At 47.2% G+C, this 15716-nt stretch overlaps 1 protein-coding gene across 3 annotated transcripts in view; it reads left to right on the top strand.

Moving 5' to 3' along the window:
• Nucleotides 1-11636: 11636 nt before the first annotated feature.
• The window catches only part of TPP2 (tripeptidyl peptidase 2), a 60840-nt gene continuing 56760 nt past the window's right edge, over nt 11637-15716 (top strand). For 2 of the 3 annotated variants that reach the window (XM_043477708.1, XM_043477707.1), the window contains exon 1: nt 11637-11921. In XM_043477708.1, the coding sequence (XP_043333643.1) occupies nt 11757-11921 (165 nt within the window). In that variant the 5' untranslated portion in view covers nt 11637-11756. The remainder of the gene's footprint in view (nt 11922-15716) is intronic. The other variant, XM_043477709.1, reaches the window with a different exon arrangement.

The following is a 15716-nucleotide window of genomic DNA, read 5'->3' as shown; positions in this document are numbered from 1 at the left end:
AGAGCTACCTGAAATGCCGTCTCGCAGGCTGAAATAAAACTTAACTTTCGTCTCTGACACTGGGCTTTTTTTTTTTTTTTAAATCAGCAGTATCCATGCCAAACAGGCATGCTGTCTTAAGCTCTGTCTTTCTGAGCTTCATACAGAGATTTGTAATATATCTTCCATAGATGTTTATGAAAATGTCTGTAATAGAGGGGAAGCCTCACGCTCATTCATGTCCAACCCTTTGCAACCCCATGGACTGTAGCCCGCCAGGCTCCTCTGTCCGTGGGATTTTCCAGGCAGGAACATTGGAGTCGGTTACCATTTTCTTCTCCAGGGGATCTTCCCGACCCAGGGATCGAACCCGAACCCAAACCCGAGTATCCTGTGTCTCCTGCACTGAACCAAACAATTTGGTTCAGACTAAAAGTTCAGATTATAAACAAAAGTTAAAATCAGAAAGAACTTTTAATGTGGAGACATTTTTGAAGACCTAGGGGAAGTTGAATAGAGATGTGGAAGCCCGGGGGTTGTAGTGAACTCAAAGAGACGCCGCCAAGATCCCACTGCAGGGAGCACTGGGCCCCAGCTGCTGGCAGGGAGGTCACGGGCAGCCTCCGCATGCCAGCCCTATGAAATGGAGTATTTCCTGTCACAGCAATAAACAAGGATGACACAGCCATCAGCTACACCAGCTCTCCAAATGTGAATTTCTGAACCCACGGGGAGCCCGGGAAAAACCAATGCCTGTGATCTGGTAGGTCTCAGCCTGCCACCACTGCCCACTATGAGGAGGAGCTAAGCATGTGAAAAATCACATCACAGGATGCTGGTCCCAGATAGCCGAGATACTCACTAAACGAATGATTTCAGGAAGCCCAGATTCTTGCATCTTCCCATACATAGATAGAGCACAACAGTGCTATATATTCCTTAACTTGATATTTCCTGGTTTTCCTTAATTAACAGTAATCTTCTGGTGTTCAGACTACCTGCCCCTTATTATAAGCTTCTATATAACCTGATTGTCCACCCGTCACCCGTCACCCTTCACCCCCACCCTCCCATCCCACTCCCCCCCACCATTGTGCAGAAGTAAATTTTCAGCTTATCCTCAAAAATCAGCTATGAAAAACCCCCTTTGGGATTCAGTTTTGTTAGCCTATTTTTTTGTCTTAGAGTGGAAAGTGATTTTTCTGCTGAGCTAATATTTCCATGTGTCCACATCAGTTTTTATCTCAGGAGTAAGTCTTTTCAGATATTTGGTGAAGAAACTCTCCTCTTTGATCATTTCACACTGCAAGTAAAACAGTGACTATTTTTAGCTAGCAAAAACAAGTCCTCGACTTGTATTTAAAGACCTTGCATCCTCCAGAAATAGACGGTAAATGTGAAATACCTTACTAAAAAAGAAATGTAAGCAGCATCTCGTTTGGAGCATACACATTCCAAAAAAACTGATTCAATGACAAAGTGAGGACGTTTTTAGCATGCTTTCCCAGCTGAGACCAAACAGATGCCTCCCCGTTTGAGGGGGTGCCACGGGGAATCGTCTGAGCAGTCGTCATGGACGTATGCTCAACAGGACTCAGCGTAAACAATGGGAAACTGCATTCTGGTAGGAAATTGACGATATTAGATTGTTTCCTTCAATAGACTCATACTTAGAAACACAGGGATGCCTTGTTGTTTCAAAATTTTCATTTCTCTAGCCAGAATGGTGTGCTTCCCAGAGGCGCAGTGGTAAAGAACCCGCCTGCCAATGCAGGAGACTCAGGAGACCTGGGTTTGATCCCTGGGTCGGGAAGATCCCCTGGAGATCTGGACTACTGGAAATGGCACTCCATTCTAGTATACTTGCCTGGAAAATTCGACAGAGGAGCCTGGCAGGCTGAAGTCCAAAGGGTCTCAAAAGCGTCGGACACGATGGAGCACACACACGTACATGTAGGCAGAACGGTGGGCTGCAAAGATGACATCCATAATGCCAGTCCTAGAAACCATTAATCCTAAATAGTTACGAGGTACCTACTGCGCACGAGACACATTGCTCAGAAAACCCAAGAGGCTATTGCATCAAAGACTTCTTGCAAGTGACCTAGCTCTTAACGCAGTGCCTGGCTTTGCCTAGCAGCCAGGAAGAGTCTGGCACACCACCTGGACCCACCAGTTTGGGTACCTCCCTCAGTCCTCAACTAAGAAGGCTGTACATCCTGGGGGATTCACTGAAATGTCAAATCTGGGGGACAGGGAGGGTGGTCCCTCAGGAACGAAGGGCTGTAGAAGATGGAAATGACCCAGGAACTGTGGATGACAGTCCACAAAGGAACACGTGCCCAAGTTCTACATGCAAATGTCATCGCACAGTCGTCCTTCTGTGGTTCAAGGATGATTTGTCCAGCTGTTCCTGATGCTGAGTGTCTCCCCTCTGCTCCAACTAAAAAAAAAAAAAAAAAAACAAAACAGTTCCAGTACATCTTTCTAAAAGAGGATGGGTCAATTAGAAGTAAAGAAGCATTCCAAGTTTACATGGTCGGTTTTGTTTCCGTGGTAGCTCAGATGGTAAAGAATCCGCCTACAATGTAGGAGACCTAGGTTTGATTCCTGGGCCGGGAAGATCCCCTGGAGAAGAGAATGGCAACCCACTCCAGTATTCTTGCCTGGAGAATCCCATGGACAGAGGAGCCTGGCAGGCTACAATCCATGGGGTTGCAAAGAGTCGGACAGGACTGAGCGACTAACACTTTCAGCTTCTCTTGTTTATACACTTGACATAACTTCTTAGTTTCTTATGTTTCCAGCATCCCCTATGCTTTTTGTCCTCTAGCGCCTATCAGACCAGCATCTTCAGGGTGGTCCTCTGCTGAGACTGATTCACCAGAATTCACTCCCTGGAACAGAATCACAATTGACCCAGCAAGGTGGGACACCAGCCTGTAAAGGCACATTCTAACCAGATGGTGGCGCTGTTGCAAAGGCAAAGCTGAATGGATAAACCTACAGGAACTGGTTTTGATAAGCAACATTGTCCAGAATTTTCACACACAGACACAGAAATTGAATTAAAGCTTGTACATGACATTTTTACCCCTGTTAATAATGATTATAATGGAATTGCAATTTTAGAACTAAACACATAATTTAACCTTGTGACCACTGCAGCATGTTTTCCTACGTGTAGCTTTGCAGTTTGCTTTCTTCTATAGTAAGTCCTCAGTTCTGAACATCACAATCATTTAATTACTTAGAAACAATTGAAGTGGTTAAAAATTGGGAATTTTTTTTTTAATTTGGTATATTCTTTGAACTATATAGAGATCATGTATATAAATGTTTTAAACTCTGAAAATGAGAATGATGCAATGCTAAATGAAAAGTTTGTGTATGAAATTCTAATCCATAGTAAAAGTCTAATTTTGGCTATTGGTCTCTATTTCAGAGCAGTGGAATTGCAATGTTTTTAATTATAATCAAAGGTGCAATGAGGTATCACCTCACACCTGTCAGGCTATTATAAAAAAATTAAAAAGAGAAGTGTTGGCAAGGATATGGCAAAATTGGAACTCTTGTACACTCTTGATGGGAATGTTAAATGATGCAGCTGCTATGAGAAACAGTATGAAGGTCACTCAAAAAATTAAAAACAGAACCACCAGATGCTCCAGGAATCCCACTTCTGGGTATATATTCAAAGAATTGAAATCAGGATCTTGACAGGACATCTATATTCCCATGATCTTTGCAGCATTATGCATAACAGCCAGGACGTGGAAACAACGGAAATGTTCATCAACAGACAAATGGATAAAGAAAAGTTAGCAAATACATGCTGTCGTGCTTTTAGTCGCTCAGTCATGCCTGACACTGTGATTCTTTGAGATTGGAGATGTCTTTCCCTAAAGCAAATTAATTTTTAGAATTCTAAATTCTAGAAATAGTAAAAAGCCTATCTGTCCATGTTACATCTCACCAACAATGGAGCCAACTGATCTCTTTACCTCAAGAAAACAGGTTTTTAAGGTCTCTTTACTCCATGCCTCAGCTGATTTTTTTTTATATTTAGTTATTTTCTTCCGGGCTGAGCTGGGTCTTCATTGCGGCATGCGGGCTTTCTCTAGTTGCTGCTTCATTGCGGTGTGCGGGCTTCTCTTTGCCGTGACTTCTCTTGCTTTTCTTTGATTCAGTGAGCATGGGCTCCAGGCACACGAGCTTCAGTAGCTCCATAGCACATGGGATCTTCCCGGGCCAGGAATGGAACTGGTATCCCTTGCATTGTAAGGCCGACTCTTAATCACTGCACCACCAGGGAAGCCCAGCCTCAGTTGATTTTTACAGACCATTTCTTACAAACTAAATAATTCTTTTTTAAAAAAAAAAACTGAATTGCCTGTTTTCTGGAAGTCTTAACTCTAGGTGGCAGGATGCCAAATGATATGACCGGCCCCCACACACTAAGTCGCTATGGCATCCGAGCCCAGCTGTAATAATTGTGATTATTTGATTATTTACTGTCGCTGTGGAAGGTACTTTTTCTCATTTAACCCTGATAAAACCTTCAGGTTTGTAATTGAGGATACTGAGGCCTTGTTAAAGGTCATGAAGCTAATGAGTGGCAGAGCTAGTCCCCAGAGGCAAGACCCCTTAGCTTCTAAGTGCTTTTACTCGCATATTCTTGGCTTCTCTCCATTGAGTCAGGACACTTGGGCTCATCATTACACTGTCTGTGCTTAGCCTCGCAGTCATGTCTGACTCTTTGTGACCCTGGACTGTAGCCCACCAGGCTCCTCTGTCCATGGGGATTGTCCAGGCAAGAATACTAGAGTGGGTTGCCATGCCCTCCTCCAGGGGATCTTCCCGACCCCGGGATTGAACCCAGGTCTCCCGCATTGCAGGCGGATTCTTCACCAGCTGAGCCACCAGGAAGCCCTGGGGCCATCATTAGGACCGGCCTTTAGCTGGAACCTGAACCTAACAAGTTTTCCTCGCACTCCGAGTTTGGGCAGATGGATGGGACTTCAGAAATCCCATGCAGGTGTGCAAATATCAAGAGCTGCAGTGGTTGGGCTGGCCCAGCCTGTGCCTGTCCTGTCGAGAGAGACCCACGGCTCTGAGATGCCTCCCGCAGTGCCACCTCAGAGGGCAGGAACTGTCCTCGGGTGGTTCCTGCATTGCACAACTTAATTCATGTCTGTCCACACAAGCGTGATTTACTGTCCTGGGATTCAATGGGAGCAATGTGTTTGCTAACTGATACACATAACGAATGAGGGTGGAACAAAATATACCACATGCTCTGTTCTAGGTAAAGCTCTTTTGATTAAGTAAAACAAAATTCCAAAGACTATGAAATAAAAGTATTTAATATAAGGAGGGTGGCTCAGTGGTAGAGAATCCACCTGCCGATGCAGGAGATGAGGGTTTGATCCTTGGTCCAGGGTGATCCCCTGGAGAAGGAAGTGGCAACCCATTCCAGTATTCTTGCCTGGGAAATCTCATGGGCAGAGGAGCCTGGTGGGCTACAGTCCAGGGGGTCACAGAGAGTTGCACATGAGTTAGTGACTAAGCAGCAACACGGGGGGTTCACCATAATCAAACCGAAAGCAGCAGCCCAGTGGGCTAGGGCTTTTCTGAGAATACAATAGTTCCGGAGAATGGAGTGTTCTCAGCCCCCCAGCAGCGGGGCCCAAGAGCCAGCTTTCAAGAACCTCGCTCCAACCCTCCATCACACACTACACGCCCGCTGCTTCTCATCGCCTGAGCACAGGAAGACTCTTAGTCCCTTCACCTACAGCCAGAAAGAACATGGGGGCATCCTTCCTGCCCACACAGCGGGGACCGTGTGCCCTGCATGGAGGGAAGCCTAAGCCCTCCCCACGCTTCTTAAATGAGGACACACCATCGCGATCTCCACAAAGAATCAACCCGAATCCACTGCGTGTATTTTGTGTGTCTGTTAAGTCTACTGGCTCCAAAAGTCCTCTGGAAGCCAATGGACTTGCTATTCTGCCCACGTTCTACTGATTCTGCAGAAGGAAGGGGTGGTCTCTGGTCCCAGGGACAGCTGGTCAGAGGGGTAAAGGGCCGCGCTGGTCCCAGAAAGGAGAAGAAAATGGAGACTTACACTGTGGCGTGCACTTGTTTATCTGCACTAAACATCTGCGGTTAAATGCATCTCATCTCTCCAAGTATTTATTTCCTTCCAAAGGCACCTCTCTCTCCTATGTGAAAAACTCAACACTTGTCCTATTTATATAACATCGACTCTATTTCTCAGGAACTGACAACTCTAGCCTTGGTATGCTAAAAGCACATGCCCTGAGGGACATGTTTAAACTTTCTTAGATTAACTGACAATAAAATGTACTGTTTTGAAATTGATTCAAAAATATCCCCCCATAACTATAAAGGAAGCGGTCTCCGTTAACTCTTTCGCATGCAAACACGTAAACTGAAGTCCAGAGAGGTTCACTGTCTTGTTAAAATGACAAAGCAATGAGCTAGGACTAAAGTTCAGGTCTCCAGATTCCTAAAGCCACCTCCCAGTTCAGTTCAATCGCTCAGTCGTGTCCGACTCTTTGCGACCCCATGGACTGCAGCATGCCAGGCCTCCCTGTCCATCACCATCTCCCAGAGTTAACTCAAACTCATGTCCATTGAGTCGGTGATGCCATTCAACCATCTCATCCTCGGTCATCCCTTTCTCCTCCCGCCTTCAATCTTTCCTAGCACTAGGGTATTTTCCAATGAGTTAGCTCTTCACCTCAGGTGGCCAGAGTATTGGAGTTTCAGCTTCAGCAGCTCACATCCACCTCCCAGTACCAATTTCTGCGCAGGGGAGACATGAATGGCCCTCTAATATGGCCCACCCCAGAGGTACATGGTCTTCAACTTTTCAATTTTTCCAGGATTTTTCTCCCCACTTCCCTTTGCCCTGAAAGGCAAGACTGTCTTAAAAGTTTGGCTCCAGGCTCTGGGTTTATATCTGCTCCAGAAATTCTTCACCCTACTGCTAGCCCTAGGAGGCCTACAAGCAGGTATTTTTCATATGTCATCCAGTTTTCCCTCAATATTCCCAGCAGGAGTCTTGATCCAAATTGCCTAGTTTATTATTTCTCTTATTGAAGTTTCTCGGAGCTGGACCTGTGTTACATTGTTTAATTGAGTTCAGAGGTAGAATGAATAGAAATAGAAAAAGAATAGAAATAGAGTAGCAAGTATCAGAGTTATTCAGAATTATGTAAATCTTAAGACTAAACGAATAGATATTATTTATATGTTGGCATAGTGAATGTTTGGTATGATGAACAAATCTTTTGAACTTAGGCATCTTTGGAAAGGCCTATGCTTATAGACTTTCCCACATTATCAGTCCTGCCTGCCCATGCAAGAAGTCAGAACTTAATCTCCCAGCCTCGTTTACAGCTAAGCACAGCCCTGGGCCTTAAACTTTGTGGAACACCTTGGTCCATCCGACTGTGCCCTGGAGATGGTCCAGGCAGTGGGCCTGTACGCTGGGCAAGGACGGCCTTTGCCTCCGGGGGGCGACAGTGCTCAAGTCTGAAACACCTGAATCTCCCTTTCTCTGGTGTGAGCTGCTGTAATCCGCATCCTCCGAGAAGCAGATGCCAAGCCCGGCTTCAAGGAGCAAGGATGCTATCGGGGGAAATGCCTGGGCGAGGGAAACCGGTCAAAAGTCCACCAAAGGTTTGGGAGAGCCGTGAGGGCGCGACGCGAGCCCGACCCCTGAGTAAAGACGAGAAAAGCCAGCGCTGGGTGCCCCGCAGTCTAGCGGAAGGCTTGGCAAAGCCGCCGGGGGAGTCCTCCAGCCCCAGTCGGCTGTCAAGGAAGTTGCTCATCTCGCAGGACCCGAGCGTCCCTCCCGTCCCTTCTCCCCGGGGTCATTGCCTGGGGGGCCGCCCACGGGAGGAGGGGCCTCGCTGGCGAACGGCGCTGGATTGCCCAGCCAGGCATCTGGACACGTGGGATGCTTTCCCAACCTCGGCGCGGCCTGGGATGCTTGATCAAAGGATTTTCTGTAAACAATACGGTGCCACAATACTTACAAAGCAGGTGATTCAGGGGAAGAGATTGCTGTTGCCCGCATCTGCCTTGGCACGCTGCCCCCTCCGCCCCGCAGGTGATGCGGAAGGGAGGTGGGCCTGGGGACACCCGGCTCAGCGCTTCCCGCTCCGACAGTGCTGCCTGGGAAGGTGTGGGCGTCCTGTCCGACACTTCGCTCCGGATACCAGGCCTTGCCCTCCTGACCCTGCGGTGTCCCGTCCTCCCCTTCCTCCTCCTCCCCGTTCCTAAGCCCTGGTTGTGTTTATCTCTATCTTCATTGTTTCCTTCGGAGAGCCAATGATGGATGAACCCTTGAGCGGTTTGTCCGGTTGCGCAAACGGACTGGGCTTTGAAAGAGTTACTTAGCTGGGAATGTCATTAAATCCAGAGAGCAGCGGGGTAAAAACACAGAGTGAAGAATACTGGGGCTCCAAGACAAAGCGTAAATGACTGCGTCCTGAGCTCAAGTGATTACAGAGGTTTTAAAAAGCAGTGGTCTTCGAACTGTGGTACAACGTCCTGGATAACTTCAGTCCGATCAGTTTCCAGAGGCTTAAATGTCCTATCTCCTCTTTTCCAAATTGACCTGCCTGAAGATGTGCCTGTGATGGAAGGACATACTGCCTTCCCACCTGTTTCACAGCTGGGTCTCCTGCTTTAAAGATAAAAAGGCATCTTATTGTGGTACATCTCCTGCAGGTGAAACAGTTTCTTGGACATCAAATAAATGGACGATTTGAAAAACTGTCAGCAAAATCTTTAATCACAGCCCCAAAGCATGCATCTCATGCATCTTTTTAAGACATGCATTTTCAATAAGAATTTTCTTTTTGTTCTGTAATTTTTATCTTAACCAAATAGTAAAGCTTAGGATGTTTGTCATTTTGATCAACCTGAAAGATAATCCAAAAGAAAAATATTAACACTTTGATCCCAGGAAAAATTTTAAAATATTAACATATTTTTGTTGCAGATAATAAATGATCAGTAGGACTTTCCATTATAAAGATAAATTACATTAGGATAAAATTCTGTGTAGAATGATAAAATTTCAAGAAGAAAGAGCGATGTCAAATGTCTGAATTTAAATGGAATATGTTCAGGTATATAAATGTACAATGCTAAGTGTCAAACAACAACAGTATCAAAGAGTAACATTCAACTAGCTACATTTAAATGAATGACATAGAAGTTTAAAGAATATCAATATTTATAAAATGTCAGATATTACATCCTTTATTCCTTGAGAGTATGATGACAAATTCTAAGTTATATTAAAACTATATAAGAGGGTACATAATCTTTCTAAAACATTTTTATGGGATACATAAGCAGAAGAAATTTTTTAAACACTGCTACAGGAGTCTAATAAAAAGCCTGCCACTTTGGTTTCATAGTGAATAGTTCATTCCCCATCCATTCATTGGGTGACATTCCAGCAGAGCTCGACTGGTGTGGTAGAAAACATCACAGACAGACAGAATAGGGATCCAGCTTTTTCATCAATTCATTTTGTAACCTGTGGCAGTCAGTAAACCTGTCTATCTTTGCTCCTCATCTGTAAAATGAAACGATTGGACCACAGTTGAACCTGGAAGCTATTCCACTCTGTCACTATATGTTTTTCTTGAATGTCTTCTGAGTTTGTCCTTCTCTTTTCTTTCTCAATCACTGTAAGTCCTTTTCGAGGTAACATAAACACAGTTGGGAGTAGGAAGGAAAACTTTAACTATCCTGTTTCCTCTTCACTAAAGAGAACGTTCTTCTCTAAGACTTATAGAGTAGAATGAATGGGCAAGTAATCAATTCAAAAAACCTGCACAGCCTTTACAGTAATTTTTGAGACTTCATGGAGAATCCCCCAATCCCGTGAAGTGGAAACTGGTGTACATAGGATTTCCCTTGACACCATGCATTCATAACCTGGAGTCCATGATAGAATCTGAGGGGTTCAAAAGCTTGAGTAGAACAAGAGAAATACAGCTTAACTTCCACTAACCTTTTAGTTAAGTATTTCCTTCAATTATAGATGCAGGTAATAACCGGAGTGGTGTTAGCATTACTGTTTGTTCCTATGTCACTCATAAAAATCAGTTTCTTGTCACAGGACAGGTCTCAAAATATCATTTATGCTCTTTACTATTGTGCAATTACGGGCACTTATTAGATTTGGCACTAGCTCCTGTTTACTTTATGCAAAGAGGCATATGTGTAACTACATATACACATGTATAAAACTATTTCTGTATAATAAAGTTGGTTTTCATATTTTGATAACTATTTCAACATAATTTCTTTTGTAATTCTCTGTATTATATTTTATGAGTTTAAAATTGTTCTGAGAAGCTGATCTTAAGGCTGACCAGATTGCCAAAGGCACCCATCCTTGGCACATCCTCACAAAGACTGAGATTACCCTGGCATGAATACAGACAGAAAAATTATTAAAGTGCCACTGGGGCAGCATGGAGCAATTGATAGCAGCCACTCTTAATCTGGAAAACTGCCAATTATGGCTCTATCAGGGTTTCCCTGGTGGCTCAGATGGTAAAGAAATCCCCTTCAATGCAGGAGACCTAGATTCGATGCCTGGGTCAAGGAAGATCCCCCCAGAGAAGGGAATGGCAACCCACTCCAGTATTCTTGCCTGGAGAATTCCATGCACAGAGGAGCCTGGCAGGCTACATCCAGTCCATGGTTCGCAAAGAGTGGACAAGACTGAGTGACTTTCACTTTCAGTTGAGTGAAGAACCCTGAGGACCAACCAGGAACACCAACTTAAAGACAGAGTCGGGGTGGGGGCGGGAAGAAAAAATAAAAATTGTTTTTCAGAAATCCCGGAAGCCCAGGGTAAGACAGGAGGATAGGAGGGGCCCACTTCGGGATGCTACTTCGTTACTGGCGACAGAGGCCGATGGAATGGCCAGCAACCCGTTTCCTGTTGACTGCAGACTGCAGCCCTGGCCCGTCCCCACCACCACCACCACCATTCTTCAAAGGGACACACCTTCGAGAGAGGGGAACACCAGCCCGACACCACTGAATCAAAGAACTCCCGATCAGAAGACTCACTCCCACTCTCCCAAATCAAAAAATTGATCTCCCGGCTTTTCGCCAATATCCGACACGCCTAAGGGGTTTAAGCGAGCTCGCCTGGGCTCCCTTTGCTCCGGGTCCACCCGGGGGGTTCCGCCGCAGCTGAGCGCAAACTTTCATTCAATTACACCTGCACTTTCAGAAACCATCGACTGTCAGAGAGGGTCTTCCCGCGTCTCCAGACGCCAAGCCCCCACTTCCTTCTCTGTCCCCCCGGTGGGGCGGGGATACGCGGACCCTCTGCTTAGAAGCCGGCCCGCCCCCTAAAAAAAAAAAAATCCCCGCCCCGCTAGTCCCTCTCGTTTAAGACCCCCCCGGGGGGCTCCAGCCCCCGAACCCCTCCGGCCACGCCTCAGGCTCCGCCCCCTTCTCTGCGGCCCAGGGTACCTCTAGGGCTCGGCTTCCGGAGAGCGGCGCCGTCGGCTCTGACGTAGAGGCGCGGGATTGGCCGGCCCTCCCTGGCGGCCCTAGGATTGGCCGGCGGCCGGCCCCGCCCACCCCGTCCGCGCCTCCTCTCCAGCCCAGGCCCGCGGCCGCCCGGGTTGTCCTCGCGCCGCCGCTCGTCCGCGCGCAGCCCGGCCGTTTGCCTCCACGCCGCCTTGCAGCCTGCGTCCATGGCCACCGCCGCGACCGAGGAGCCCTTCCCCTTCCACGGCCTCCTCCCGAAGAAGGAGACCGGGGCCGCGGCCTTCCTGTGCCGCTACCCGGAGTATGACGGGCGAGGGGTGCTCATCGCCGTCCTGGACACGGGGGTCGACCCCGGGGCCCCGGGCATGCAGGTGCGGCGGCCGCCGAGGGCCCCAGCGCGGGGGTCGGGGGGCGGCGGGGGGACGCGGGCCTCGGAGTCCCACTGTGTGGCCGAGGGCGAGCCGGGCGCCTGGAGGAAGCCTCGGGCTGGGAGGCGCGGGGCCCGGGGCGCCCGGGCTGGGCCCCAATCCCGGCCCAGACAAAGCGGCGGGGCCCGGCGCGGCCGGTCGGGGCCCTAATCGCCGCCCCCCCGTCCCCGGGAAGCCCCTTCCAGCCTGGGCGCCGCCAGGCCCCGGGGCCCGCGGGCTCCCTCCTGCCAGCCCAGCGCCCTCCGCCGCCGCCGCGGCTGCCTCGTGGACCCGAGCGGCCAGTGCCCGTTATTTACCATTTTATTATTCTGGGGAGGGTGGTGTGGTGGTGGTGGGGAGGCTTCAGAGAAGAGGCACATCAGAACTTTTCGTGGGTTTTGTGTGTGTGTGTTCGGGTGATTTGATTTGGGGTGGAATGATTTTTTTTTTTTTAATCTCGAAACAACGAAAGCCTCCGGTTTCAAGAAGATAAGTCAACTTCCGGAATTGTTTCCTCCGTAGTTTTCTGTGTGCTATTTTTAAACCGTCTTCTGCAGTGTACTTGTTTAGGGTCAGCTGAAACGCAGGGCTTATTAGGCTTTTACGTAAAGAAGAACCCGATTGAGTTTGTTGTTGGTTTTGGGGTGTTTTTTTTTTTTTTTTTTTTTTTTGCGAACTCTTCCAGGGTGCATTCAATTATGCTTTCTTTCTTTCTTTCTTTTTTTTTTTAATTTTTCAACCTCAAAATGTAAGACCACGTACTTTATCATTTTTTAAAAGACGATTTTGTTTGGCCTTCGGCACCTTTGGAATCGCTGAATCAAGGTACCCTTGTGAAAAAGGTAATTTTTTTAAAAGCGTTGATCTCTGTTGAAAGCCTTCTGATTAAAGTTTTCAAAGTTTGGCTTTTGTAAATTTAGCCTTAGACTTGCAGGGAAACCCAGTAGTCAGCAGAACCTCACCATTGCTTAAGGTCCCATCTCTCCAACGTCTAACCTGACTGATTGCTGTTGTCTTCCCCAGTGTCAGTCCTTCACCTGTATGTCTTAAAACCCTAAGGTTGAGGGATTCTCTTCCTCCCGCATGCCTCTGCCCTCTCAAATCCTTGATTGTGCTCTCTTATAAGCGGGATAGCATTTGGGAAGTTAGGATGTAATTCAGGGGGAAGAGGAAACTGTCAAGTCTGCACTGTAGAGAATCCCTTCTGAGGGGTATCTTGCTTCCTTCCCTTAATTCTTGAGCAGCGGGGCGGAGTGCCACTCATCTGCCCCTGGCCCTGCGGGGCAGCTCTGGAGCCTCAGAAGAGAAGCAGGTGATGCCTTCCCTCCTGTGCTGGAATGGTCCAGTCATGTTAATAACTCGGGAGACTCACAGCAGTGACAGCCATCACCTCCTCGAGACTTTATTCCTGGGTAGTGATGGTTTCATTCCGGGGTGGTGTGTGTTCCCTTTTTATAGGGATAAGTGGGAGGAGAACAGCTGGAGGCCGCGGTTCACTGGCTCTTTTGTCAGGATAATAAGAGGATCGGAAGAGTTTGGAGGAGTGCTGTCTGGGGAAAAGAGGCTTTTGTAGAATCTCCCAGACCTGCTCATCCCGTCATTCTGTTCCTCCCTCTATAAAGTGGCAGTGACTCTTATCCCACCGCGCTGCTCTGAAAATTGAGACAATTAGTTACCTGTGACTGTTTAAAGAGCTCAAGAAAACCGTTCAAGAAACTCATGTTTTTAAGCAAGGCTTAAATAACCTTGAGGGAGTTTACGCTGGATCTTAAATCGCCGGCTCTCTGAAGGATAAATGTACGTTAGATGTGTGTGTGTGCTCCGCCCCTTCAGTCGTGTCCCACTCTTTGTGACCCCATGGACCGTAGTCTGCCAGGCTCCTCTGTCCATGGGATTCTCCAGGCAAAAATACTGGAGTGAGTTGCCATGCCCTCCTCCAGGAGATCTTCCCGACCCAGGGATTGAACCCTCATCTCGTACCTCTCCTGTTCTGGCAGGCAGGTTCTTTACCACTAGCACCACCTGGGAAGCCCTTAGATGTGTGCATGTAACAACAAATGTTTGCACAACAGTGTATTTGAAGGGAAATGAAAATTTAACTCTTATCTTCTAACAACTTGGAGAGATTGACCTAAACATGGCCATCCAAAAAGAATTCAGTAAGGTGACTTGCAAACACGAGTGAATGTTTAAGGTATTTTTCCCCCCTTCTTACCTGTAACAAATGTGTTTTGTAGATCCGTGTATGCCTCATTAAGGTAAGAAGGTAGATAAAAATAAAGTGGAAGGAGCGAGTGAAATAGGAAGAGGTGGTTGGACTGGACATCTGAAAAGCCAGTGAAGTCTGAGCAGAGGACCAGAGACAGGAGGAGAACTTTGAGGAACACAGTGGAGAGGCCCGTTCTTTGGAGATGGCCTCGGGCTCAGTTCTCTCTTGTGACAGCGTGTAGGCTTGCTAAATGCAGAGGGTGGCAGGATGAGAGGAGTAATAATTAAATAAGTGGTTAAGTCTTTTCTGCAGCAGATATTCAGGCATCTAAGGTTTTGCATTAAAAGATTCCGGAGTCGTGCAGACTGTAACTGTTAACAGATTGATCAGGGGGCCAGCCAGGCTTCATGGAGGAGAGACGGAGCTTGGACAGGACCTGGAATTCAGGGGCCTCCTGGCCACTACTGGTCATCCTGCGCATTGCCAGAGTACCCTTCCTTAAAAAAAAAGAAAAAACCCTGCCATCACACCCTTGCTTAGTATCAAACTGACCTATTTGGGCCTTCCAGTTGTCTTTGCATGAAAACCCCCAGTCCTGAACTTTGTACAGCCCATTGCCACCTGATTCCAGCTCATTGCATAACCTTTGTTCGCATCTCAGCACTTCCGTCCCCCGCCCCTGACCCTGGGCTTCCACCAACAACACTCCACCCCTTTCCCAGATCTTCCAGGTCTGTCCCCAGCACATGCCGCTACACGTGAGGTTTAATCTGCCCACAGACTTTCTACAGGCACCTGTAAAGGCCTATTTAATCCCGTAAGACCTGGCTGGGCCCTTGCCTGTTACCTTTGGGGATATCTGCTGATTTACTTCAGCCATCTCCCAACGCGTATACTGTGTATTTTTGTGTATATGCCAACCGCTGTGTCAGGACCTGGGACTTCAAAGAGGGATAGGGCCCCAGTCCCTGCTGACAGTTCCTTTTCCCTCTTGGCTCTCATAGCCGTTTATTCATATCCTCCTATAGCGCTTAGCGTTTCATTTTGGTCTCTTGCTTTTCATACCTTTTTCCTGGTTAAGTTAAAATTCCTCGAAAGCACCTATCCAGATTCATTTTCTGTGAAATGTGCTTGTGTTGAGTGGGAAAATATATGTATATGTGTGATAATATCTGTAATTTCCTCATGGGAAAAAATATAATTTGGGGATGGAGGTTACAAGTAGTCCTGTAAATGTCTTTCTAATTTCATATTCACTAAAATATAAGAGAGGGGGCTTCCCTGGTGACTCAGTGGTGAAGAATCCACCTGCCAATGCAGAAGACATGAGTTAGATCCCTGGGTCCTCCCCTGGAGGAGGAAATGGCAGTTTGCTTCAATATTCTTGCCTAGAGAAATCCCATGGACATAAGTAGCTGGCGGGCTACTATGGGATCATGGCCAGACACAACAAGATAAGAATACAGTGAGGAAATTATCATGGATGTGTACTTAGTTACTAATAGGAGGTACTGCCAGTTTTAAGTTTGCCTTTCAATTTGTCTTTCCTG

This window comes from Cervus canadensis, chromosome 9, assembly GCF_019320065.1.
Source record: "Cervus canadensis isolate Bull #8, Minnesota chromosome 9, ASM1932006v1, whole genome shotgun sequence".
In the NCBI taxonomy this organism is placed as follows: Eukaryota; Metazoa; Chordata; class Mammalia; order Artiodactyla; family Cervidae; genus Cervus; species Cervus canadensis.
The sequence above is the reverse complement of the archived record's forward strand: the minus strand, read 5'-3'. Positions and strand labels throughout refer to the sequence as shown.